This window comes from Macaca thibetana, chromosome 17 (genome assembly GCF_024542745.1).
Source record: "Macaca thibetana thibetana isolate TM-01 chromosome 17, ASM2454274v1, whole genome shotgun sequence".
NCBI classification, from domain to species: Eukaryota; Metazoa; Chordata; class Mammalia; order Primates; family Cercopithecidae; genus Macaca; species Macaca thibetana.
This window is the reverse complement of record NC_065594.1, coordinates 49,655,540-49,683,172: the sequence shown is the minus strand read 5'-3', so window position 1 is coordinate 49,683,172 and position 27,633 is coordinate 49,655,540. Positions and strand designations below refer to the sequence as shown.

At 36.1% G+C, this 27,633-nt stretch overlaps 1 protein-coding gene across 1 annotated transcript in view; it reads left to right on the top strand.

Moving 5' to 3' along the window:
- KLHL1 (kelch like family member 1) overlaps positions 1-27,633 on the top strand; it is a 450,078-nt gene that overhangs the window by 260,101 nt on the left and 162,344 nt on the right. Inside the window, exon 5 of the mRNA XM_050766522.1 lies at positions 2,032-2,244. Coding sequence (XP_050622479.1) covers positions 2,032-2,244 — 213 coding nt within the window. The remainder of the gene's footprint in view (positions 1-2,031; positions 2,245-27,633) is intronic.

Below are 27,633 nucleotides of genomic sequence, written 5' to 3'. Positions count from 1 at the left end.
TGTATTTTAATGGAGGCATAGATTTTTTAGTAACTGGAAAAACAGATGGACAAATCTTTCAAAGATTCCTCAGAACATCTTTAGTTTAACGTAGTTTTTTTTTTTTTTTTTTTTTTTTTTTTTGAAAAATCTGATGGCAAAACATCCCAGAACACTTAATTTGTTAATTACGTGAATAGTTATTGGACATCTATAATTTACATAGCGCCCAAAGGAAACACAAAGAACAAAACAATTTCCTGGAACCAAAATAACTACTTTCAGTTATTCTGGGGACATTATTTACAAATAGTATTATTATTATTATTTTACAATTAATGTAAATGTATGACAGACACCCTGAAAGAAAGTAAGTTAGTGCCCTTTTGTGAAAGCTGAAGTTACTTCAGCTCCAAGGATATACTATAACACAGGCCAGGTTTCTCCTCAAAAAATAAATTTGAAACTGCTCTAACATACAGATTAATGGTTACTTGCTGAATCCTCTACTCTGTTTAGCATAGTCACAATGCCTTCTTTGCAAGAGTCTTAGTGTCACTCTACTACAGTTTTTATACTAAAATATGTGTCCTGTGGATATTGCTGCCACCACCGTGGCTTTAAAACTAGAACCTGAGAAGTGTTTGTTATATAGTGGAGCTATCCCAGGAGACATGGGGAGAGGTGGAGCAGAGAAGGCCAAACAACGGAATCTCTGTCTTCTCTCTAAACATGTATCGTCCACAGAAGCCTTTTTGCTTAAAATGTAAGAAAGTTTTTGACAAGTAGTTTTAAAAACATGTTGTTAAACACTGTACTATCCTGTGCTGTTTCTACAATTTTATTTTTCTCTACAGAGATTATCAATTCATGTATTCAGCAAATATGTACTGCTCCTCTGCTGTTTTCTAGGCTTTGTGCCAGGATCTAGATATACAAGGTTATATAAATCAGGGTCTTACAGCTTAAAATTTGTGAAAAGATTTCTACGTTTACCAAAGATTAGGCTGCGATGTGGTATCTGCTGTGGCAGGGATACACCACTACACACCATAAGGGGATAGTGAAGGCGTCACCAGCTCAAATGGGACTCAATAGAAACTTGAGGAGCCATATATAATAGGTAGCTCTTGAATTGAATCTTGGAATGTGGCAGAAATTTAGAACAGCAAGGTTGATAAAAGTCATTTTAAGCAATGGAGTAAATGAGGGAGGACACGTCAAACAAGATGGCAAATTGAAAAACAAAGAGAACCAGAAAAGGTATGAACAACAGCTTGCTAAAACAATAAATTTGAACCAAAAGATAAGGAGAAATCATAAAACAAAACAAAACAAACAAAAGCTTCAGAATAAAACCACGAGCACATTTATGTTTTGGAAATATTATTCCGGCATCATGATAGAGGATGAAACTGAGAATCTAAGAATAGAGTTAGGCAGCGTAATTAAGAGGTTATGGGAGCAATCAGGAAGAAAATAAATGGGAATATGAATTAAGCCAAAGAAATTGTCATGAAAAGAGGGAGGGAAAAGAGATAATAGTAGGGTGGAACATACTGGATTTTGTGACTTCAGTGGCCTATATGTCCTATTATTTCTCTTTTGAATAAACAGTGGTGCATCTTATAGTGCTACTTTTATCTATGCAATTTTAGTGTCATTTTCTGATTCTCATATATATGTCTATATATACAGTCAAGCTTTTAAAAATGTGAGATGTTATTTTTTCCTGTTCACCAAATCTTATATAGCAGTACACTTGAAACTTGAACATTTAATCACTTAGTACGTTCTGCCTGCATAACAAAGCTCAGCATTATAATCCTCCACTTATTACAAGATCTGTGCTGTCTGGGATACATTTACACTTCAATTACAATTACAATGCTTTCATCTTAACAGTTTCTAGTTTCTGAAGGATTGAGTCTCAAGGATTATGTTATAATGAGAACAAAGGTTATTGACTACTTTTCTTATTTCTTTCTGAAATGCTTTACTAGCTAAATAAAAGTGAAACAGAATTTATGCCAAGATGTTTTCTCCCTGCAGGAAAACATAATGGAAGTTATCAGAAATCAAGAGTTTTTACTCCTTCCAGCTGAGGAGCTCCACAAACTACTGGCCAGTGATGATGTCAATGTTCCTGATGAAGAAACCATTTTCCATGCATTGATGATGTGGGTCAAGTATGACATGCAGAGTAGATGCAACGACCTGAGCATGCTCCTTGCCTTTATAAGATTGCCACTGCTTCCACCACAGGTAATGATGTGTGATGCTGTTTCAATAGATTCAACGTACTGAAAAACCCTATATTAAAAGTAAACATCAAAGCACATTTTAAATTATGTATTCACATTTTTAAATGTCTTTATCAAATACTATTTTTAAGTGAAATGTGATGGTGGAAAATGATGTATGATGATGGATCATGGATCTAAATCCTATCTCTGCCACTGATTGACTTATGGCCACTTATATGATTATGATAACACCACTTAATTTCTCTGATATTCAGTTTCTTTATCTATAAAATGTGATCATACTGCCATACAAAAGTTTTGTGAATATTGGTTAGATAATACATGTAAAATGCCTAATCATAATACAGTGTCTCCTATCAATTATTTGACCTAAGATGTATTAATGTGATCATCCATTGATGTAAATGCATATTCTGTGTGATTTTCAAAGCTTCAATGCATGGTATTTCAACCTCTGCAGAGGAATAAAACATACTTGAATAGTAGAGAGTTATGATTTAACAGTACTTAGAAATTAGAATTATGGAATATTTAATAATTGGAGCTAAGGAGCCTCTAGACACCAAGTGAGCCAACTTTATTGATGAGTTAAGTAGGGTACAGAAAAATTAATAAGATCATTAAGTTCACTCAACTTAGAGGAAGAGTGGCTAGTTCTCTTTGATTCTGAGTCTTGTAAGTTTAAATTAATTTGCTACAAAATTCTCTATGTACAGCATTGTTAATTCAGGTTTTCTGGCTGGTAAATTTATCCAAAAATAAGCTTGAAGGTGATCCTAACCTCTAAGTTGATGGGTAAACTTGTTTGTATATATAATTTGTGTGAGGGAGATGGGAGGCTTATATCATTCATCAGATTCCTCATTTGAATCTAAATCACAATCACATTTTTACTAATCCATATGTTACTAAAAATGTAAAACAGAGAATTAGGACTTTTAGTTAAAGAACAGTAGACAAGTATGAAGTGTTAACAGTAAGTGTAGAAGTGGGATTTAGGGTCATATATTAAGAATGGAAAGTTAGAAACACATTACCATAATTGAAAAAAGAGAAGCTTTATAAATAAGGTGATAATTATATTTCCTTTGGCTGCTGAGATGAGTACAGGAAAAAAAAAGAGAAAAATAATTTATGGAATTCAAATTATGTGAGGCTATCATAACAACAGGCTCTTACAAAGAAGCGGAAACATGCATTTACATAACCAGATAAAGAAGAAATTTCAATGTTAAGTACTGAATTTTTGTAAATCTCCCACCTTAGGTTCTAATGACAGGTAGTACCTATTAGAGTCTGGGAGGGTAATCTTTTGGGGAGGAAATAGCCAATGATCACTATTAGCCAGAAAGCCAATGATAGTTATCAGTTAATGACAGATGCTGTGACAGTGGGTACCTTTGACTCTGGCATAGTCATTATTCTCTACCCATTTCTACTGTTGGTTGAAATGTGGGGAGTTTAGAGTTATGTTGACCACGAAATCAGAAACAGTAGAACACATATGAGAGTAGGTCAAGAATGTGACCAGATTCCTTTTCCTAGAGTATGTCATTCTTTTATGCTCTCATTTCCTACTCTTCTGTCATCAGATATAGGGAGATTCTGCCACCTGCGCATGTCATTAAATGGTTACATCAGATCAGAGATGTCCTGTTGGCTTTTTTGTTCCTAAGACTATATATTATATGCGGAATTTTATTTCTTATTGGTTCAGTTGCTTTATCTTGCTTAGTGAAGTAATATTTATTAAAATTAAGGTATGAAATACTCTTTTGATGTAACTATTAACAGAATTTAATAGAATTTTAATCAGTGTGCAATAGATATAAACGTAGCATATGTCTATTCTCCGTTCCTCGTCTCTCAAATTGGGGCTATTACACCTTATAACTTTATATATACTTTCACAACAGACGTGCAGGAGGAATGAATGAAAATATTTTCTATTTACAAAATATCTTCATATAAAAGAGAGGCTACTACTTCCATAACTAATGTTAATGAATTATGTGTCATTATAAGCATATTGCATATATTTATAATATTAAAAAAGATGCAAAGTAAAGATTATTAATTGTATTACATAGAGGAATATTAGGCTCAACGAGGTTAAGTGATTTTTGAAGTTCATAGAGCTAGTAGAAAATCAGATTTTCCTGCAACCATAGGTTGGCCAGATATGAACATACACAGATATATTTCTACAATAATAAGTGCCATTTCCCTGTTTGATCTCTAACCTGGAAGATCATAAAAATGTCCTGAATTAATCAATTTTGAAGGTCCTTTTTTTTTAATTTATTTATTATTATTATACTTTAAGTTCTAGGGTACATGTGCATAACGTGCAGGTTTGTTACATATGTATACTTGTGCCATGTTGGTGTGCTGCACCCATCAACTCGTCAGCACCCATCAACTCGTCATTTACATCAGGTATAACTCCCAATGCAATCCCTCCCCTCTCCCCCCTCCCCATGATAGGCCCCGGTGTGTGATGTTCCCCTTCCCGAGTCCAAGTGATCTCATTGTTCAGTTCCCACCTATGAGTGAGAACATGCGGTGTTTGGTTTTCTGTTCTTGTGATAGTTTGCTAAGAATGATGGTTTCCAGCTGCATCCATGTCCCTACAAAGGACACAAACTCATCCTTTTTGATGGCTGCATAGTATTCCATGGTGTATATGTGCCACATTTTCTTAATCCAGTCTGTCACTGATGGACATTTGGGTTGATTCCAAGTCTTTGCTATTGTGAATAGTGCCACAATAAACATACGTGTGCATGTGTCTTTATAGCAGCATAATTTATAATCCTTTGGGTATATACCCAGTAATGGGATGGCTGGGTCATATGGTACATCTAGTTCTAGATCCTTGAGGAATCGCCATACTGTTTTCCATAATGGTTGAACTAGTTTACAATCCCACCAACAGTGTAAAAGTGTTCCTATTTCTCCACATCCTCTCCAGCACCTGTTGTTTCCTGACTTTTTAATGATCGCCATTCTAACTGGTGTGAGATGGTATCTCATTGTGGTTTTGATTTGCATTTCTCTGATGGCCAGTGATGATGAACATTTTTTCATGTATCTGTTGGCTGTATGAATGTCTTCTTTTGAGAAATGTCTGTTCATATCCTTTGCCCACTTTGTGATGGGGTTGTTTGTTTTTGTCTTGTAAATTTGTTTGAGTTCTTTGTAGGTTCTGGATATTAGCCCTTTGTCAGATGAGTAGATTGCAAAAATTTTCTCCCATTCTGTAGGTTGCCTGTTCACTCTGATGGTAGTTTCTTTTGCTGTGCAGAAGCTCTTTAGTTTAATGAGATCCCATTTGTCAATTTTGGCTTTTGCTGCCGTTGCTTTTGGTGTTTTAGACATGAAGTCTTTGCCCATGCCTATGTCCTGAATGGTACTACCTAGGTTTTCCTCTAGGATTTTTATGGTATTAGGTCTAACATTTAAGTCTCTAATCCATCTTGAATTAATTTTCGTATAAGGAGTAAGGAAAGGATCCAGTTTCAGCTTTCTACTTATGGCTAGCCAATTTTCCCAGCACCATTTATTAAATAGGAAATCCTTTCCCCATTTCTTGTTTCTCTCAGGTTTGTCAAAGATCAGATGGCTGTAGATGTGTGGTATTATTTCTGAGGGCTCTGTTCTGTTCCATTGGTCTATATCTCTGTTTTGGTACCAGTCCCATGCTGTTTTGGTTACTGTAGCCTTGTAGTATAGTTTGAAGTCTGGTAGCGTGATGCCTCCAGCTTTGTTCTTTTGACTTAGGATTGTCTTGGAGATGCGGGCTCTTGTTTGGTTCCATATGAACTTTAAAGCAGTTTTTTCCAATTCTGTGAAGAAACTCATTGGTAGCTTGATGGGGATGGCATTGAATCCATAAATTACCTTGGGCAGTATGGCCATTTTCACGATATTGATTCTTCCTATCCATGAGCATGGTATGTTCTTCCATTTGTTTGTGTCCTCTTTGATTTCCCTGAGCAGTGGTTTGTAGTTCTCCTTGAAGAGGTCCTTTACATCCCTTGTCAGTTGGATTCCTAGGTATTTTATTCTCTTTGAAGCAATGGTGAATGGAAGTTCCTTCATGATTTGGCTCTCTGTTTGTCTGTTACTGGTGTATAAGAATGCTTGTGATTTTTGCACATTAATGAATGTATGTTCTGTTGATTTGGGGTGGAGAGTTCTATAGATGTCTATTAGGTCTTCTTGCTGCAGAGATGAGTTCAATTCCTGGATATCCTTGTTAACTTTCTGTCTCGTTGATCTGTCTAATGTTGACAGTGGAGTGTTGAAGTCTCCCATTATTATTGTATGGGAGTCTAAGTCTCTTTGTAAGTCTCTAAGGACTTGCTTTATGAATCTGGGTGCTCCTGTATTGGGTGCATATGTATTTAGGATAGTTAGCTCTTCCTGTTGAATTGATCCCTTTACCATTATGTAATGGCCTTCTTTGTCTCTTTTGATCTTTGATGGTTTAAAGTCTGTTTTATCAGAGACTAGTATTGCAACCCCTGCTTTTTTTGTTCTCCATTTGCTTGGTAAATCTTCCTCCATCCCTTTATTTTGAGCCTATGTATGTCTGTGCATGTGAGATGGGTCTCCTGAATACAGCAGACTGATGGGTCTTGACTCTTTATCCAGTTTGCCAGTCTATGTCTTTTAATTGGAGCATTTAGTCCATTTACATTTAAGGTTAATATTGTTATGTGTGAACTTGATCCTGCCATTATGATATTAACTGGTTATTTTGCTCGTTAGTTGATGCAGTTTCTTCCTAGCCTCGATGGTCTTTACATTTTGGCATGTTTTTGCAATGGCTGGTACCGGTTGTTCCTTTCCATGTTTAGTGCTTCCTTCAGGGTCTCTTGTAAGGCAGGCCTAGTGGTGACAAAATCTCTAAGCATTTGCTTATCTGTAAAGGATTTTATTTCTCCTTCACTTATGAAACTTAGTTTGGCTGGATATGAAATTCTGGGTTGAAAATTCTTTTCTTTAAGAATGTTGAATATTGGCCCCCACTCTCTTCTGGCTTGTAGAGTTTCTGCTGAGAGATCTGCTGTTAGTCTGATGGGCTTCCCTTTGTGGGTAACCCGACCTTTCTCTCTGGCTGCCCTTAAGATTTTTTCCTTCATTTCAACTTTGGTGAATCTGGCAATTATGTGTCTTGGAGTTGCTCTTCTCGAGGAGTATCTTTGTGGTGTTCTCTGTATTTCCTGGATTTGAATGTTGGCCTGCCCTACTAGGTTGGGGAAGTTCTCCTGGATGATATCCTGAAGAGATTTTCCAACTTGGTTCCATCTTCCCCCTCACTTTCAGGCACCCCAATCAGACGTAGATTTGGTCTTTTTACATAATCCCATACTTCTTGCAGGCTTTGTTCATTTCTTTTTCTTCTTTTTTCTTTTGGTTTCTCTTCTCGCTTCATTTCATTCATTTGATCCTCAATCGCTGATACTCTTTCTTCCAGTTGATCGAGTCGGTTACTGAAGCTTGTGCATTTGTCACGTATTTCTCGTGTCATGGTTTTCATTTCTTTCATTTCGTTTATGACCTTTTCTGCATTAATTACTCTAGCCATCAATTCTTCCACTTTTTTTTCAAGATTTTTAGTTTCTTTGCGCTGGGTACATAATTCCTCCTTTAGCTCTGAGAAGTTTGATGGACTGAAGCCTTCTTCTCTCATCTCGTCAAAGTCATTCTCCGTCCAGCTTTGATCCGTTGCTGGCGATGAGCTGCGCTCCTTTGCCAGGGGAGATGCGCTCTTATTTTTGGAATTTCCAGCTTTTCTGCCCTGCTTTTTTCCCATCTTTGTGTTTTTATCTGCCTCTGGTCTTTGATGATGGTGATGTACTGATGGGGTTTTGGTGTAGGTGTCCTTCCTGTTTGATAGTTTTCCTTCTAACAGTCAGGACCCTCAGCTGTAGGTCTGTTGGAGATTGCTTGAGGTCCACTCCAGACCCTGTTTGCTTGGATATCAGAAGCAGAGGCTGCAGAAGATAGAATATTTCTAAACAGCGAGTGTACCTGTCTGATTCTTGCTTTGGAAGCTTCCTCTCAGGGGTGTACTCCACCCTGTGAGGTGTGGGGTGTCAGACTGCCCCTAGTGGGGGATGTCTCCCAGTTAGGCTACTCAGCGGTCAGGGACCCACTTGAGCAGGGAGTCTGTCCCTTCTCAGATCTCAACCTCCATGTTGGGAGATCCACTGCTCTCTTCAAAGCTGTCAGACAGAGTCGTTTGTGTCTGCAGAGGTTTCTGCTGTTTTTGTTATTTTTACTGTGCCCTGTCCCCAGAGGTGGAGTCTACAGAGACAGGCAGGTTTCCTTGAGCTGCTGTGAGCTCCACCCAATTCGAGCTTCCCAGCAGCTTTGTTTACCTACTTAAGCCTCAGCAATGGCGGGCGCCCCTCCCCCAGCCTAGTTGCTGCCTTGCCGTGATATTGCAGACTGCTGTGCTAGCAATGAGGGAGGCTCCGTGGGCGTGGGACCCTCCCGGCCAGGTGTGGGATATGATCTCCTGGTGTGCCTGTTTGCTTAAAGCGCAGTATTGGGGTGGGAGTTACCCGATTTTCCAGGTGTTGTGTGTCTCAGTTCCCCTGGCTAGGAAAAGGGATTCCCTTCCCCCTTGCGCTTCCCAGGTGAGGCGATGCCTCGCCCTGCTTCAGCTCTCGCTGGTCGGGCTGCAGCAGATGACCAGCACCGATCGTCCGGCACTCCCCAGTGAGATGAACCCAGTACCTCAGTTGAAAATGCAGAAATCACCGGTCTTCTGTGTCGCTCGCGCTGGGAGTTGGAGACCGGAGCTGTTCCTATTCGGCCATCTTTCTCCGCCCCCTCTGAAGGTTCTTTTAAAGCTACTGAGGATGGAAGAACAGCAGTATGATAGGAACTTAAAGGGATTTATTTATTTTTTTAGTTACCAACTATTTTATCTTATTTAATTTCTATAAAATCTCCATGTAGTTGATACTGTTATTCCCTTTTGACAAATGAGTACTTTGAGAATCAGCATGATTACCATCTTCTTTAGTTTTAAATATCAGATTTTACTCCAATTGGCTCTGACAGAAATGTAGATCTTCTTTCACTAAGGGGAAAAGGGTACAATTTTTATTTAGGGTTGGTTTCATATTTACTTCAATGTCCAACTAGAGTGAAAAAAAATTCATTGAATAAAGGATTTTACAGACTTGCACGTGGACTTTAAAAGCTGCTAAACACCTCGGGTCCTTGTGAAAAGCTATTAAAATGGTCAGGAAACATGTTTTGCCGATCTTGGATTCATTAATATAAGGTTTGTCCATGCTTTTTTCCAATGATTAATATATAGGTCGTTTATGACCTTTAAGTGATTTGTGTGCATATGTTGTGAGTATTTACACATGCACGTGAGATGTCTGTGTGTTGTCACCAAGAGAAGATAGAATATGTGGAATTCAAACACAATATGTTAGATGAATGAGAGAAAAATAGGAAAAAAATAGAAGAGTTGTAGTTGTAAGGGAAGTTATTTTGAGAATATGTTACAGCAATATTATAGCATAAATGACAGTAGAAATGTTAAAAGTACCATAAATTAAAGTATTACATAATACTGAAGTAATCACATAATTTAAGTGGTCAATCTCTCTCTCTCTCTCTCGATATAAGTATAGACACAGATATCTCCCTCTCTCTCTATATATACACATACACACACACACACGTGTGTACACATACATGCACATATTTATATGTGTATATAAACACACATATGTAATATGGTATGTATAGTGTAACATATAATTTTATATATTGTTTAATTAATATATAACAAAACACAATATTATATTTTAAAATACTAGCAATATTTAAAGGAGGTCAATATTTTTCCAGTGAGGTAAGGAATTACTTTTGAAAGGAAACAGTACTTGGACTAATTTTTGAAGGAGACTTGATAAATTGTTGTGTGTGTTTGTAAGGTAATTCTTGCATATGCAAATGACCAATTTCAGGTGAGTGACAGAACAATATTTGAAAGACTCAATGTGAGCTGCTTACAAAATTCCTCAGCAAAACATGACAAAACACTGACCGAGACAAGAGTATAACAGTTAAAGAAGATTTTAAAAGATATTTAAGACAAAAATAAATTAATTAAAAAAATAGATGTTTCCAGGACAGTGTTAAGCCATATAATCTGTAAGTACTTTTATAGCAAGGAGTAGCTCTGATTGTATTTAGTAAATGCATGAAAACATTTCTAGAATAAAGAGTAAAAATAAAAACAATGAAAGAGACTTCATCAACAAAGGGAACATGTTAAAAGAATGATTAGTGTCAAAAACGAATTTAGCTTTAATAGCCTTCTCTCCTGTTCAGGAGGCAACTGAACAACTTGATTTGGACATATTTCAGTTCTATCATTTCTGCGCTCCCATGTGTTTTATTAGTATGCCCATTATTAGTAGGCCCATTAGGTGTAGCTGGGCTTTGTTATTTCTTAAGTACATAGAGAAAATCGGATATTCTTTTTTTTTTTTTTTTTTTTGAGACAGAGTCTCGCTCTGTCGCCCAGGCTGGAGTGCAGTGGCGGGATCTCAGCAAGCTCCGCCTCCTGGGTTTAGCCATTCTCCTGCCTCAGCCTCCCGAGTAGCTGGGACTACAGGCGCCCGCCACCTCGCCTGGCTAGTTTTTTGTATTTTTTAGTAGAGACGAGGTTTCACCGTGTTAGCCAGGATGGTCTCGATCTCCTGACCTAGTGATCCGCCCGTCTCGGCCTCCCAAAGTGCTGGGATTACAAGCTTGAGCCACCGTGCCCGGCCCCGATATTCTTTATTAATTATAAATTAGCACATTAAGTTATGGTAATTTGGTGTAGAAAATATAACAGAGGATATGGATTTTAGATTAGAGCAGTGGTAGACAAAAGGAGCTCAGGAAAGGAAGATAAGGTATGAAAAAGACTCAGAAGCAACACTGTTGCTCTCTGTCCTCTACTGAAATATAATAATTAATCCTGAAATAAATTCAGTTATTTGACTTTGCTGTAGACAGAACCAGAGAAAAAAGAAAAATGATAGTGATAGATAACTGAGTTATAATCTAAGAATAAATTATATTATTTTTAAAAGTAAGTTATGAATGAAATTTTATGTAATAGTTTTCATATTTTTTCCTAAATAGCCAGAGGCTTCACAATTTCAGCAGTATTGGAAAACATATAGAAATTTATGTCCTTTTAGAGAATGACTGAAAAAATATATATATTGTTTAGTTAGAGGCTACCTGATTTGATTTACTTATTATTCTGCTGTTTTTCTTTCTGGGATTCAACAATGTACCATGTTGCTATAAAATAAATAACATGTTTTTTTTTGTTTTGTTTTTTGTTTTTTTGAGACGGAGACTCGCTCTGTCGCCCAGGCTGGATGGAGTGCAGTGGCCAGATCTCAGCTCACTGCAAGCTCCGCCTCCCGAGTTTACAGCATTCTCCTGCCTCAGCCTCTCGAGTAGCTGGGACTACAGGTGCCCGCCACCTCGCCCGGCTAGTTTTTTGTATTTTTTAGTAGAGACGGGGTTTCACCGTGTTAGCTAGGATGGTCTGGATCTCCTGACCTCGTGATCCACCCGTCTCGGCCTCCCAAAGTGCTGGGATTACAGGCTTGAGCCACCGCGCCCGGCAATAAATAACATGTTTTAACATTTTATAACAATTATTTCCACTGATTTTAATTGAATTCATTAGGTATTTATTTGTAGTATGTACTTAAATATTTATTATAGATGAATTTTAAAAATACCCATAAGTATCAGATTTTTTGCTATATTATTTTCTAATGAATGGCTTAAAATGTAAAAGTACGTTGTTTAACAATCAAGAGAATATAATTTCACACATTATCAAATCAAAAGGTGCTCAGGGGAATTCAGTTTTATCACGGTCAGAGATTATTTAGAAGGTTGGAGATATACAGATAAACTTTGCTTCCTAGCTCAGAATTGGTAGTGTTTATCTCTTTCTCTCTCTCTCTTTTTTTTTTCTTTTTGAGACGGAATTTTGCTCTTGTTGCCCAGGCTGGGGGGCAGTGACACAGTCCTGGCTCACTGCAACTTCTGGCTCCCAGCTTCAAGCGATTCTCCTGCCTCTGCCTCCTGAGGAGCTGGAATTACATGCGTGCACCACCATGCCCGGCTAACTTCGTATTTTTAATAGAGACAGGGTTTCGCCATGTTGGTCAGGCTATTCTTGAACTCCTGACCTCAGGTGATTCACCCGCCTCGGCCTCCCAAAGTGCTGGGAGTACAGGCGTGAGCCACCGCTCCAGGCCGGTATTGCTTTTCTCTTTTAAGACAAAAGGAAACATTTTTCAAACTTCCTAACAATCAAACCTGCTGATTCTTAAGGGAAATATATAGCAATGCGTGTGTGTATTTGTGAGTGTTTATGTGCATGTACATTTATTTTCTGTAGCAAAAGGTAGAAGAAAAAAAAGCTTGCAATGAAATAATAGAATATTGCCTAGATTTAGAAGAATATGTTATTGTTAATCTAATTGCAAGCACAATAAAATAACAAGGACATTCAAGTATATGACTTTAGAAGACAGATGCTGCCTCTACTTTACATGATTTAAGTCTTTCTGTGTAAAACTGAATACATTATTACAAAAGATTACTTGTGGTAGTAATAGCAGTACAAGAAGGAAGGGTGAGGTCTCCAACCTTTTTTATTGGAAAAGTGACTATTGATCAGATACCAGTGACATATGGACTCTTCATGACCATAAAAATTATAGCTACAACTAAAAAATCTGATTTATAAAAACAGTTACAAAGACTAAATCAATATAAAAAGAGAATTTTCAAATCATAGTGTAAAATATACAGAGCAGATTACACTCAAGAAATTTATATGTTTTGTTTGATTTTACCTCTCCAAACTACTCTTTGGTAAGTGTCTCCAAGGCTAGCTGCAAAAGTCCTCACTGTTTAATATATTCTGTATGTTATCTTTACAAAGGAAAAAATTAAAACTCTTATTTTCTTACAAATGACTAAGGCCAAAATAATTAATCAAACCCACTAACACAATCCATTAACAGTCATTTGACTATGTATCTTCCCCCCTTTGATTTGCTGGCTGTCTGATTAGTTAATGATTATACTAGGCCATCATTATTGAGATAGTCTTCTCTACAAAGCTAGATTGCAACAGTATGAAAAAAAAAAAAAGAATAGGATTATTTTTCTCCAAAAGAAAATTTAAAAATAATACAATTAAAAGAGAAACACATAGACAATATTTAATGCTTCCAAGATCAATAAATTTATCCTAAATAATACTTAGATTCATGATCATTTAGCCTTCCTGTGACATTCACAGTTCAAGTTACAAAATTTAAGTAAATACAAAGAGTTTTGTTAGCAAGCTTTAAGTCAGCAAAGGTATTAATATAATAAAAGATACGCAAGGACATTCACATGCACAAACTCATACATATACATGTTACTGTCTTTGGCATAGCAAAAAGAACAGAGAAGAATTTGGAACATAATCTGAAAGTCTTTATTTTTGTTATAATATATTAAGTGTTTCTGCTTGAATCAAGGGTTGATTCCACTGTATCTATTTTGCATCCCATCTTTCTTGCCAAAGGGGTTCCTCTACTTCAATAAGCACTTCTTATATTACCAATTTTATCAATTTTTAATTTATTTTGGTTAATTCCAATCAATTTATGAAGTTCTGTTTTTTTCAAACACACAAAACTAGTCATATTCATTTTCACTAACTGTTCCAGCTCTCTGTTGCCTTTCCAACATAATATGTAGTTATTTTTTATAATTATTAAATGTACTTATACATAACCATCATTCTCTCTTCAACCCACTTCAGTCATTTGCACTAGTGAAAATCACCAAACACCTCAATGTTGTAATTTTTCTCCCAATCTCAATTGTATTTGACACAGTTGATTTGGTCACTCTTGCTCAACTGTCGTTGCTAATTTGTTCTACTCTCTGATGTTACAGCGCCCCAGAACACTATATTTTTTGTGGAGAAAATATCATTTAATTTTATAATTTTAAATGCTCTGTAGAAACAAAGTATAAAAAATTTACCTGTAGTCCTAAATTTCTTCTGAAAAACAGATTCAAGTGCCCAATTAACTACTTGACAAGATTTATGCTCTTAGGACAAAATCTTAATATATCTGTCCTACAAGGCCCTACATCAATTACCCCAAGACTACTTATCTGAACTCATATCCTGCCAGCTGTCAGCATTCTTCAGCCACACTGAACTACTTTCTATTTCTTGAGGAAGTCACGGTTATCCAAATCAAATTAGTTTATAAGCATTTTAACATGCTACAGAATATTAGAGATAGCATTTACCAAGAGAACACAAACTGCATGAAGAGTTATTTTTCTCGATTAAGCATTAAAGGAAGTTCTATTTCTTATTCGTCTATATCTTATATTAAAATGATGACATTAATATAGGGTGTAATAATTTGTAAGAAAAAGAAATATTGTTAAACATCTGCAATAAAGCAAAGGCCATTTAAATCATTAGGCCTTCTCCAGTGATTTTAAGATTCTGGAAAACCTGAATTAATTAAACTACTTTAATATTTTAAGTGGAGATATTGAGTAGATAGTCAAATGCATCATTCAGGACTTGCAGAAGGATGGCAAGAATGTATTAATTAAGATGCTGATAGCATATAGACATAATTTAAATATATAACATACAATGATATTCACCAAAATAGTGAGTATAGAGAGATAAGGGAAGAGGGCTATGTAGTCCGTTAGTACCAACTGATTCTGGAATCTAGAAGCAATGGCATTTAAAGGGGAGAGGATCATAGTGGCAGGCACACACCGTGAAAGGGGAAACACTAAAGGGAGGTGCATAGTCTAGAGATAATTTTTAAAAATTATTTTGTTATTCATGTGAATACTATAACAAATTACTGATAACATCCTCCTACTTGTTACGATGAACTACCCCACTCCACCCCTCAATCGAGATTGCCTAGAAGGTGGTCACCCATCATGACCAAGTCTTTTTATTAATCACCTTTCAACTTAAATGTTTACTGTTCTTATTACTTTAAGCTACTATATTCTTGCTTAGTTTAGTGCTTTATTTCCCTTCTTACAACTATATTTTTGAGAAATACAAATGTAAAGTTCTTTTCAAAATTTCCTGGCACAGACAATACTCAAATTTTTACTGAGTAAACAAATACAAGTTTATCCATGGTCTTAGCAAGTTTAGTTTCGTTTACTTTTTAAAATATGTATACTTTAAGTTCTGGGATACACGTGCAGAGCTATACATGTGCCATGGTGGTTTGCTGCACCCATCAACCCATCATCTACATTAGGTATTTACCCTATCTGCTCATATGCTATTTGTCTGGAATGTGAGAGAAATCTTTATACTTTTATGTGACAGTGGAGCTAACAGTGGGTGCTAAGAACACTGCCGTAAAGAGTTATTAGAGCATATTGATTCAGACTTGACTAAAAATCCCTTATTGAATGGACAAGGGGAAGGTAAATTAAATAAAATGTAATATCTCATCTTGTCACTCTACTAGGTAAATTTATAAAATATAAATATATCAAAGTTCCTCTAATACCTAATTTGATAGTGTATTAAAACAACAGATTGGCTATATAAAAATACTATTACATTTTCATTGGTAGTGTAATATAGCAGAAAAACAAAGTTCACTCCTTAAAAAAAAAACTGAACTTAAAAATTAAAATGGACTGTAAGCAATTTTACATATACAGATTATTATACATTACATTTACCAAGAGGCCACAAAGTGCAAGAGCAATTATTTTTCTCGATTGAACATTAAAGGAAATTTGATTTTTTATTCATGTATATTTTATATAAAATGATGACATTAATACAGGATATAATAATTTGTAAGAAAAAGAAATATTGTGAAACAACTGCAATAAAGCAAAAGCCATTTAAATTATTAAGACCTTTTCCAGTGATTTTAATTTAAGATTTTAGATTACTGAATTAATTAATTAAGCTACTTTTTTGGGGGTTGGACAGAATCTTGCTCCGTCCCCCAGACTAGAGTGCAGTGGCATGATCTCTGCTCACTGCAACCTCCACCTCCCGGGTTCAAGCAATTCTCCCTGCCTCAGCCTCCCAAGTAGCTGGGATTACAGGCACCAGCCACCACACCCAGCTAATTTTCTTATTTTTTAGTAGAGACAAGGTTTTGCCATGTTGGCCAGGCTGGTCTTGAATTCCTAATCTTAGGTGATCCGTTTACCTCAGCCTCCCAAAGTGCCAGAATAACAGGCATAAGCCACTGTACCTGGCCAATATTTTAAGAGGAAATATTGAGTAGACAGTTAAATGAATAATTCAGGAGTTGTAGAAGGATGTCCAGAAGATATTAATTAGGAGTCTGTTAGCATACAGACATAATTTAAAGACTTAATATGAAATGATATCACCAAAATAGTGAGTATAGAGAGGTAAGGGAAGAGGACTAAAGATGAATTTCTGGAGTTTCATCATTACAAAGTTAGAAAGAAAAAGCAGAAAGAACATGAACTAAAATGGAGTAACTACTCAAATAAAATAAAAACCAAAAGACCTTGATATCCTGGGATTTCAGGAAAGAAACCATCACAGAGGATTGAGAGATCTGCTAAATAAAATGCTGCTGAGAGATGTCTGTTCTGTGCAATAGAGCTAAGCAAAAATGGGAATATTGGAATTTAATAGAGTGAATACAGAGTCTTTAAAACTGCAAAAATTGACAGAAAATTAGGTCATAGGTAGCTGAATTTAGCTAATTATGTTCAATAAAGAGAAACACGAGCCGGACGCGGTGGCTCAAGCCTGTAATCCCAGCACTTTGGGAGGCCGAGACGGGCGGATCACTAGGTCAGGAGATGGAGACCATCCTGGCTAACACGGTGAAACCCCATCTCTACTAAAAAACACAAAAAACTAGCCAGGCGAGGTGGCGGGCGCCTGTAGTCCCAGCTACTCGGGAGGCTGAGGCAGGAGAATGGCGTGAACCCGGGAGGCGGAGCTTGCAATGAGCTGAGATCCGGCCACTGCACTCCAGCCTGGGCGACAGAGCGAGACTCCGTCTCAAAAAAAAAAAAAAAAAAAAAAAAAAAGAGAGAGAAACACAAACACACTGAAATTTCAACAAGAAATGTTTATATAAAGAATAATTAACTATAGCAAAGATTTGTATTTGGAATAAGAAATAATTGTAAAGGTAGAAGTTAACAGAACTCTAACACAGAAATAAAAGACATAAGAAGCAGCTCCTACCTATAGCACCGAGTTGGCACACTCAAGGAAGAGCCCTCCTACCAGTATCAGCTCCCAGGGCTGTAAGAGCCAACAGCTGTTTTTCACCAGCAGCAAAGTTGCCGACATGTTGCAGTAGCAGAAATTGCTTAAAATCCAACTGGAACTTACCACATTTCTTTTCAGTAGCGTAATCACTTGTTCCCTAAATAGGGACTTGTATGAATGGCCACACGAGGGTTCAGCTGTCTATTATTTTTAATCAGTGAAATTGACCTATCCATGAAGAGGCAGATATAAATAAATAAGACGAGGAGACCCTATGGAGCTTTAATTTATTAATGCAAATAAAAGCTCAAACAAGCCTACAGGTCCTAGCCTACTATCCCTACATTAAAAATTTTGGTTGGGATGACCTAGGAGCATAGTCCAACCTCCAAACAACCTAAACTAAGACCGCAGTAGTCCAAACAAGTTTGGATAGATAGATAGACAGATAGATAGATATCCAATAATTTTATCAATGGAGTAAGTTACCCTAGGGATAACAGCTCAATCCTATTCTAGAGTTCATATCGACAATAGAGTTTACAACCTTGGTGTTGGATCAGGACATCCTGATGGTGTAGCCACTATTAAGGGTTCGTTTGTTCAACGATTAAAGTCCTGCATGATCTGAGTTCAGACTGGAGTAATCCAGGTTGGTTTCTGTCTATTTAACATTTCTCTGAGTACAAAAGGAAAAGAAAACCAGGGTCCACTTCACAAAGCGCCCTCGCCGCATAGATGATGCTATCTCAATCTAACACATCATCACACACCCTATCCAAGAGCAGGGTTTGTTAAGATGGCAGAGCCCGGCAATTGCATAAAACTTAAAACTTAATAATCAGAGGTTCAATTCCTCTTCTTAACAACATGCCTATAATTGACCTTCTACCACTGATTATTCCCACTCTACTCACTAGAGCATGCCTTACATTCATCGAACGAAAAATCTTAGGCTACATACAGCTACGCAAAGGACCTGACATTGTAAGTCCCTATGGGCTGCTTCAACCATTCGCTGACGCAATAAAACCTTTCACCAAAGAACCCTTACGGCCTTCAACATCTTCTATTACCCTTTATATTATTGCTTCAACCCTGGCCCTTTCTATTGCTCTCCTCTTATAAACTCCCTTCCCTGTACCAGATTCCCTAATTAATTTTAATTTAGGCCTCACATTTATACTAGCCACATCAAACCTAGCCATCTACTCTATTCTATGATCAGGATGAGCCTCTAATTTAAAATATGCACTAATCAGTGCATATGAGCTGTAGCCCAGACAATTTCATATGAAGTCACCCTAGCCATTATCGTGCTATCAGTTCTACTGATATGAGGCTCATTTAACCTATATGCACTCATCACAGTGCAAGAATTCCTGTGACTGTTCCTACCATCATGGACTCTAGCCATGATATGATTTATCTCCACTCTAGCAGAAACTAACTGAGCACCCTTTGATCTGACAGAAGGAGAGTCAGAGTTAGTCTTAGGCTTAAACATTGAATACACTGCAGGCTCATCTGCCCTCTTCTTTATAGCAGAATATATGAATGTTATTATAATAAATGCCCTAACTACTACTATTTTCCTAGGAGCACTACACACTTCATATTCGCCAGAGCTCTATACCACAAACTCCATTCCCAACACTCTTCTTTTAACCACTCTGTTTTTATGAATTTGAACAACATACCCTCGATTCCACTACTGGGGACACTCTACTACAAATTCCTCTAAGAGGGAGATTAGGTAGATGCGACTCGCCACAGTGCACTGCAGAAGGCAGGCACTGCAGATGCTGCATTCACTACAAGAACCTGGTGAGTGGGTACACCTAAACCAGGAAGCAAAATCTTTTCTCCTACAATGTTTCTCCAGCATCCTCTATTTGAGAAAGCATACTGTAACATCAGCTGGCAAAGAGAAAATGTTTAAAGAACCGACGTCCATTTTTAAGTATCAGTTAAAAAAGAACATTTTAGCCAAAGGTGGATAAATTAATAAAAGGCAAGCATGGAGAGTGAGGTCAGGCGTGTTTGTATGCTCATGGGTATGATCCAGAAGAGAGAGAAAATGGACTGATGTAAGAGAGAATACAATTGTTGAAATAGTTTTTGAATATGTTACAGTGTATGGTATTTTGTGTGCAAGTGTATGGATCGAATTTAGAAAAGATAATTGGAAAATTGTTTATATCAACTAAAGGCATAAATATGTGTTTGCAGATGTTAGTAGGACAGGAGACCTGACAATATGTCTGTTTATTTGGATCCTACTTTTGACTAACATTAGTTCACTATTTGATCATGGGAAGTATATTAAGTTTCATTGGACCGCAGTATCCACATTTGGGCAAGGAGGAATTTGAACCTACAATTTTAAGGAATTATTTTGACAGTAACACTCTATGAGTAAAAATAAGTTAGAGTTTCCTAAGAATTGATGTCTATTCAAAGTTAAACTGCAAAGATAATTTTACAAGGAAATAAGATGTGTATGCCTCCTATTGTAGTTTGGACATCCATCCCTCAAACCTCATGTTGAAATTTAATCACTAGTGTTGGAGGTGGGGCCTAATGAAAGATGTTTGTGTCACTGGGGCAGATCCCTCATGAATGGCTGGTGCTGTCCCTATGGTAATGAGTGAGTTATCACTCTATTAGTTACACAAGAGTTGGTTGTTAAAAAGAGCCTGGCCCCTCCCACTGTTATCCAAAAAAAAAATCCCCGTTTTGTTCTCCTGGCAAGTAACAAATGATTCTCCATGAGAATGCAGATTTTGATCAACAGGAGATATATTCTTGGCACAAGTAAGGAGGCCACTGGGAGTATTCTCAAAAGGAGTGTATCCCCAAGAGAAAGTGACAGGAGGGTTTATGGGGTGATGGAGAGGGGAGAGGGTGCATCATTGCGTGTAGAAAAGGGGTCTCAATTGCACAGACAGAGTGAGTCATCTTGCTAGCACATGGATCACATATTATGGTAATGAAGCTATAACTCTTCTCAGAGTAGAGACTTTGGCACGGTAATGAGGAAAGTTTACTCCAGTGCATCTATAAGTTGCTGGGATCTGTCAGAAACTAGTTTTAACAAACTGGGTAACTTTATGTCATACAAGCTTTAGAAAGTAACAAGCTACAGGGTCAGAGGCTGTAAAACAGGCTGATTGCTCAATTTTATTAAATTACTGTAATCCCTGGAGTCCCCCCTATGTACTTACATCCTCCCTCTCTCTTACTTCCTCTCTTACCATGTGATCTATGCACATGCTGGCTTACCTTCACCTTCTGCCATGAGTAGAAGCAGAGGCTCTCACCAGAGGCAGATGCAGGTGCCCTGCTTTTTGTACAGACTTCAGAGCTGTAAGACAAATGAACTTGTTTTCATTATAAATTATCTAGCCTCAGGTATTCCTTTATAGCAACACAAAACAGACTTAGGCAGAAAATTGATACTGAGAGTCGGTGTTGCTATAAAGATTCCTGAAAATGTGGAAGCAGCTTTGGCACTGGGTAATGGGCAAAGGTTGGAAAAGTTTGGAGGGCTTCAAAAAATAAACCAAGATGAGGGAAATTTTTGGAACTTCTTAGAGATTGCTCAAGTGATTATAACCACTATGTTGATAGAAATATAGACAAGAAAGGCCATACTGACAAAGTCTCAGATGAAAATGAGGAACTTACTGGCAACTGGAGCAAAGGTCACCCTTGTTCCACTACAGCAAAAAAAAAAAAGAAAGAAACTTGGCTGAATTTTGTCCATGTTCTGGGGTTTTCTGGAAGGCTGAACTTAAGAGCAATGACCTAGGGTATATTGTGGAAGAAATTTCTAAGCAGTAAAGTGCTCAAGAAGTGATATGGCTGTATTTAACAGCTTGTAGTCATATCAGCAGCAAAGGAATGACTAAAGGTGAAATTTGTAGTAAAAAGGGAAACAGAGCATAAAATTTTGCAAAATTTGAGCCTGGTCATGTGGTAGAGAAGGAAAACACAGTTTCAGAAGAAGAATCCAAGGATGCTGTGGAGCAGTCACTGACTAGAGAAATTAGCATGACTAAAGGGGATCCAGGTGCTAATAGTCAAGATCATGGGAAAAAGCAATTTCAGAAAGTTTGGAGGCAGTCCCTCCCATCATAGGCCCAGAGGCCTAGAATGACAAAATGGTTTTGGGGGACAGGTTCAAGGAACCACTTCCCTGTGCTACTTCGGAGGGCTGCTCCCCATATCCCGGCTGCTCCAGGTGTGGCTTACAGGACCCTGGGTACTGCTTAGGCCATTGTACCAGAGGACACAAGTGGTAAGCCTCTGCAGCTTCCATATCTTGTTAAGTCTGCAAGTGCCCACAATGCAAAAGTGGTGGAAGTTTGGCAGCTTCCATCTAGATTTCAGAGGATGTATCAGAAAGCCTGGGAGTCTAGGCAGAGGCACCACAAAGAATAACTGCTAGGGCACTTCCCTGTGGAACTGTGAGAGCAGAGCCACTGCTCTCCTGACCCTAGAATTATGGAGACACTGGCAATCTGCACCTCAGCCTGGAAGAGTTGCAGGCAGTCCATTTCAATCCCTGAGAGCAGCCACATGGGCTGCACCAAGCAAAACCATGAGACCATGAGAGCCCACCTGTCATCTCTCACACTGATGTGCCCCAGATGCTGGACATTGAGTTACAGGAGATGATTTTGGAGTGTCAAGATTTAACGTCTCTCCTGCTCGATTTTGGACTTGCATTTGGCCTGTTACCTCTTACTTTGGCCCAATTTGTCTCTTTTGGAATGGGAATGTTTACCTGATGCTTGCATAATCTTTGTATCTTGGAAATAAATAATATGTTTTTTATTTTTAGGATAACAGCTATAACTTGCCTTGAGTCTCTAATGAGACTTTGACTTTTGAGTTGAGGCAGGAACAATTTAAAACTTTTGGGAATAATTGGAGTGGAATGATAATATTTTGTATATGAAAAGGTACAAGATTTGACGGGCAAGAAGAGAAATGCTATGGATGTTTGTCCCCCAAAACTCATGTTGAAATGTGCTACCCACTGTTGGACTTGAGGTCAAATGGGAAGTGTTTGGGTCATGAGGTAGATCCCTCATGAATGTCTGGGTTCTGTTCTCATGGTAATGAGTGAGTTATTACTCTGTTAGTTCTCTGGAGAGATGTTGCTAAAAAGAGCCTGGTACCCCTCCCAGCTTCTCTCTCTTGCCGTGTGATCTCTGCACCAGCTGGATCCCCTTAAACTTCCACTGTGAGTGGCAGCATATTGAGACTTACCTAAAGCAGATGCTAGGCCATGCCTCTTGTAAAGTCTGCAGAACAGTGAGACAAATACAACTATTTTATTTATAAATTTCACGGTCTCAAGTATTCTTTGGTAGCAACACAAGCTGACTGAGACACCTCCCCATCTTAAAAGCATACATTTTTATAATGTCTAAAACCTATCAATTTACTGAAGGAGAACAAATAAACAAAAAACCCTGCAGAACTCTCTTTTTGCTCAACAAATAAATGATCTCATGGACACTATAGATGCCTTCCATTGTAGTATTTTTTGTAATAATCATTACTCGCAACTTTTGAATGACAGAAAATGTTACAATTTAAAACTAAATAAACTGTGTAAAGTTAATTTATAACTTCTGTAATTTAAAATATTCCTTAGAGGGAAGGGAGCCATGTGATGTGACTACAAGTAAGTTAAATTTTCTCACACATATGTGGAAACAGTTACTACTAAGATTTTAATTTCTAAGAGTATCAGAAAAATCTGGTTTATTATTATAATGACTCTGAAAGCTGAAACAAAAATGTCCTAGAGATGAGCAAGTCCACACTAAGTATTCAGAGAACCACATATACACACTTTTCCATTAGAATTAAATGGAGGATGCCGTGAGGTCATCCAAAACAAAAGTTTTACTTTAATAATATTCGAAAAGTAATTGTTATTAAAAGTGATAAATATTTGTTTAGAGTTTTGTCATAAATATTCAACATTCATTGGATTAGTCTTTCAAATTAAGAAATAGTATCTTAGAAATAATCTCGTTGCTGCTGAGTTTCAAGTGATTTTATATTCTAAACATTAAGAAAATAGTGCACATATTAAGTTAATATTTTCCACATATACATCAAAATTTCTAATTTAATACTCTGAATAAATTGAAAGAGATTTTATTTACTTTCCATATGATAAATTTTAAGTTAACGTAAACAATAAGGATCTATTATCAGAAAATTTTTTTAGGCTTCTATCACTTAACTTCCTCAGGTAGAATTTATTAATGGATACATTACTTTCCCTCTCTTTTTCTTTTATATTACAACCAGTAATTTATAAAATATTTTTATATTTATTGATTTGAAGTTAAGTTTACCCCCAATATTTTCTAGCTGCTGTTAACTTCCTTATCAGGGCAATTCAGGTCAGCTTAGAATTGAGTTTTTCATAATTAAAAGGTGAGTGAATGATCACGTGACGCCATACTGAAATGTGTACCCACCTTACTTTCGTAGATTATGATTGCAGGAAAGAGCTTCAAAACTTGTCCTATAATATTTTTTTCAGGTAGGAATTGATGCTCTGAGAATTAAAGTAGACTGTATTTTAGGTAACATTTTAAAGCTCATTAATCACTGATACATGTAAAATCAATTTGAAAATCCAAACTCTAAAACAACGTTTTATTCCCATGTGAGAACGAGCTTTCAAACAAACAAAATTATCTTTTGACTTTTATGTCCTAACATTTAGCACGTGTTGAAATATAAGCTATCATCATGATAACCATAAAATAAATAACAACACAGATATTGAACAGCTCAATTTTTCAGGTTATACATTAAAGGGAAAGTTAGATTATTTAAACTATAAAGCCTAATTTTATTGCAATTGGAAGAAAATTGTTTCCAAAATATTTAAGTAATAGTGATCCATAAATGTTTCATTTAAATTTATAATTACATAATTGTTGTTAACATTCATTATCATCATCATCTGAATAAACATATGTCCATGTCATTTATTTTCTCTAACAAATACTGTCTTTAAATATAATTTATTGCACCATTAATGAAAATGTTACCATGTTTATATTTTAAACTACAGATTATACCTTTTAAATATGTGTTGTGTAGGTCAATATTTATTATTTTCCATATCCATGATGTTTTTAATTTATTTAGCAGTTAAATATGCTGGTATAATGCTATGTGCTTTCGGCATATTTTTTCACTAAATATTTCACTGTCTGATGTATTTTGGATATCTATTTAACACATGAAGAAACTGGGGCTTAGTTAAATTACCCAAAATCAAGTATTGTAGAAAAGAGATTAAAAAGAATATTACATTAAGAATATTTAATATTTTTTCCAAAATTCTTTAAATGTGATTATTGAAAACTATTATTTTGTTAATCAATATTACATATGCTTTTTCCTTTATTATAAATGACTTATAGGAAAATAATCTAAAAGTACTATAGTGATCATTTAAAATATTTTAATATACTTATAAACCCTCTCTTTTACTAAAGTAAATATGTCTTTATTTGGCATGAAATGATGATTTAGTAAATACATTTTTAAGTAATCAGATTAATTATAAATTAAAGGGCAAAATGTTTTCTGAAGAAGATTTAAAAAATAAGTCTCAAGTGTCAACTGACTGAAAATTTGTTTTTTAAATAAAGCATTATATAAAAGATATTCTATCACGAGTTTATTTTTCTAGTGGTGTTTAAAGGACATGGCTACATATAGCTTTCTTATTCTCAAGTGTGACAAAAAAACTGCAATAACTGAAACAAATAATGATTGTGGGTGAGGCAGAGCTCATCAATGATAAGCCAAAAATAAAATTAGAAGAGAGAGTTTATTGGAAGTTAATGTTCTTCTTCAAATTGTCATTTATTATACTATAGAATTTAGGACCAGCAAATCCATATTTAAAGGTACAAGTTATTTTATCAAAATCCTTAAAATACTTTCTTATATAAGAAAACTATGTGATAGACTCTGTTAAGGACACCTTTAACTGTTTGCTTTTATTTCCACCTGAGTTTTAATAAAATAATGTTTCAGAGGCTATCCATTCCTATTGTAAAGTTTACCCAAAATTCAAAACCTAATAATTCTACAGTTTATCTCTTGCTGTTCTTTTGGCATTTGATGTAGCCTAGAGTTAATATTGTTCAATATCTGGACAGATTATATACAAAATAAATATATGTCTAATGATTAAACATGTGATAATTTAGCTCAGAAAATGTTTCCCTCAGAAAATAATGACAACTTCTTCTGCTAAAACTATAAATTACAACAACAACAAAACATGGTGTTTTGAATTATGAAGCCCTCCTATTACCTCTAAATTTGTGTCTGAACTGTTGTCAGTGAATTGCGCTAGATAAGCATTTCCCACTGCTTTGTCCCTGGGAAAATATTACTTGAAGGTATTCATTACAAAAGCATTTCATGCCAAAACAATAGTTTATAAATGCATAAACCCATTACACCACATCCTCATTTTGAAATTTTACAGTGAAGATTGTCGCCATAACATCTCTCAAGTATTTTAATTAAAAACGAACTTAACCTTAACTCGTGAAATCCCTGGCTTTCCTGTAAAACATTTATTCCAAGTAACATCTATTGAAGACTCATGCAAAGGAAGAGCCACAGAAACACTAGGGAATCACGGTCCTAGAAGATTTTTGTTTTAGCTTTCGGATTCTTAATGGTAAATGTTAATAAGTAATGGGTTTTCATTTAGAGTAAATGATCCTGCATTGATGGTGTTTTCGTTTTTTTCTATTAAAAATTAGCTTTCTTTAATTTCTATGAGTTTGTCTATCATAAAATTGGCTTTGCTGAGCTGGAAAACCAGATATTCAGTGAATTCAATAAGCCGACCTGAAAAGACCTGGAAATAGAGTCATAAATAATAATGAATGTCTTATTCTCGATTCACTCAGCTGTGCAGGTTTTCCAAACCATTAAACAACCTCTCAATTTGCCACAATTCAGCATAAGTGCTGTACTCTTTTCCAAAGAAGGCTAAGAATAAGAGATGGCAAATATGAGGTAAAAATTTAGGGAGTGATGAATATTTAATCACAATAAAACCCAAAATGTTGTTTCAATGAGTAGTCACTTATACTATTCATCTATTATAAAAATAAAAGATGGAACTTTTATCCTGACCATTGGATTTCACCTCATGGCAATATACATTCATGCTAATGTCCTTTACTCTCAGAATACATTAAAATACATACAAAATTGGGTAGATAAGTAAATTACGCCTGAAATAAAAAGATCTATTTAAATACTAAATGCCCATTACATCTGATTGATCAATTTCTTAGGAGAGTGGAATAACATTTTGTGCTTATTCTATGTCCAGTAACAATGCCTAGAAATGTGTTTTCTCTTTAAATAAAGGTTTTTCTCAACAGCTATTGTTTTCTTACTCCCTGTATCACCAAGAAATTCTGCTGTTTTAAAAATGTGCACCTTTAAAATGTTTTAAATCTCCACTTTCTGTGTACGATATTATTGTCTTTAGATTAGGCCTTATCATTTTTATGCAATGGACTCCATGTTAATTGCTAAACTCCTGTGACATCTTTTCCCACCTGTATTCATTGTTCATGATGCCTTCTATCTTGAGTAAATTTTTTAAAACACAAATTAAATCCTAATGTTCAATGACCTTGAAATGCACACATCATTTACATGTAAATAACATACCATATCCTTAGAATCATATATGTTGTTCTTATTTATAACCTTTTTAAATGTAGTTATTAAACTACTTGTAGAAAGCAACATAGCCTTTTGAAAATTCTTCTGGTTTAGCACATGACAAGCCTTCCTGCATCTACTTCCATACCCTAGCCCTCATACTCAGACATGCATACACTTAATTAACACCTGGTTTGCCATTAAAAGCTCAACTCAGGGCTCAATGCAGTGGCTCAGGCCTGCAATCTCAGCACTTGG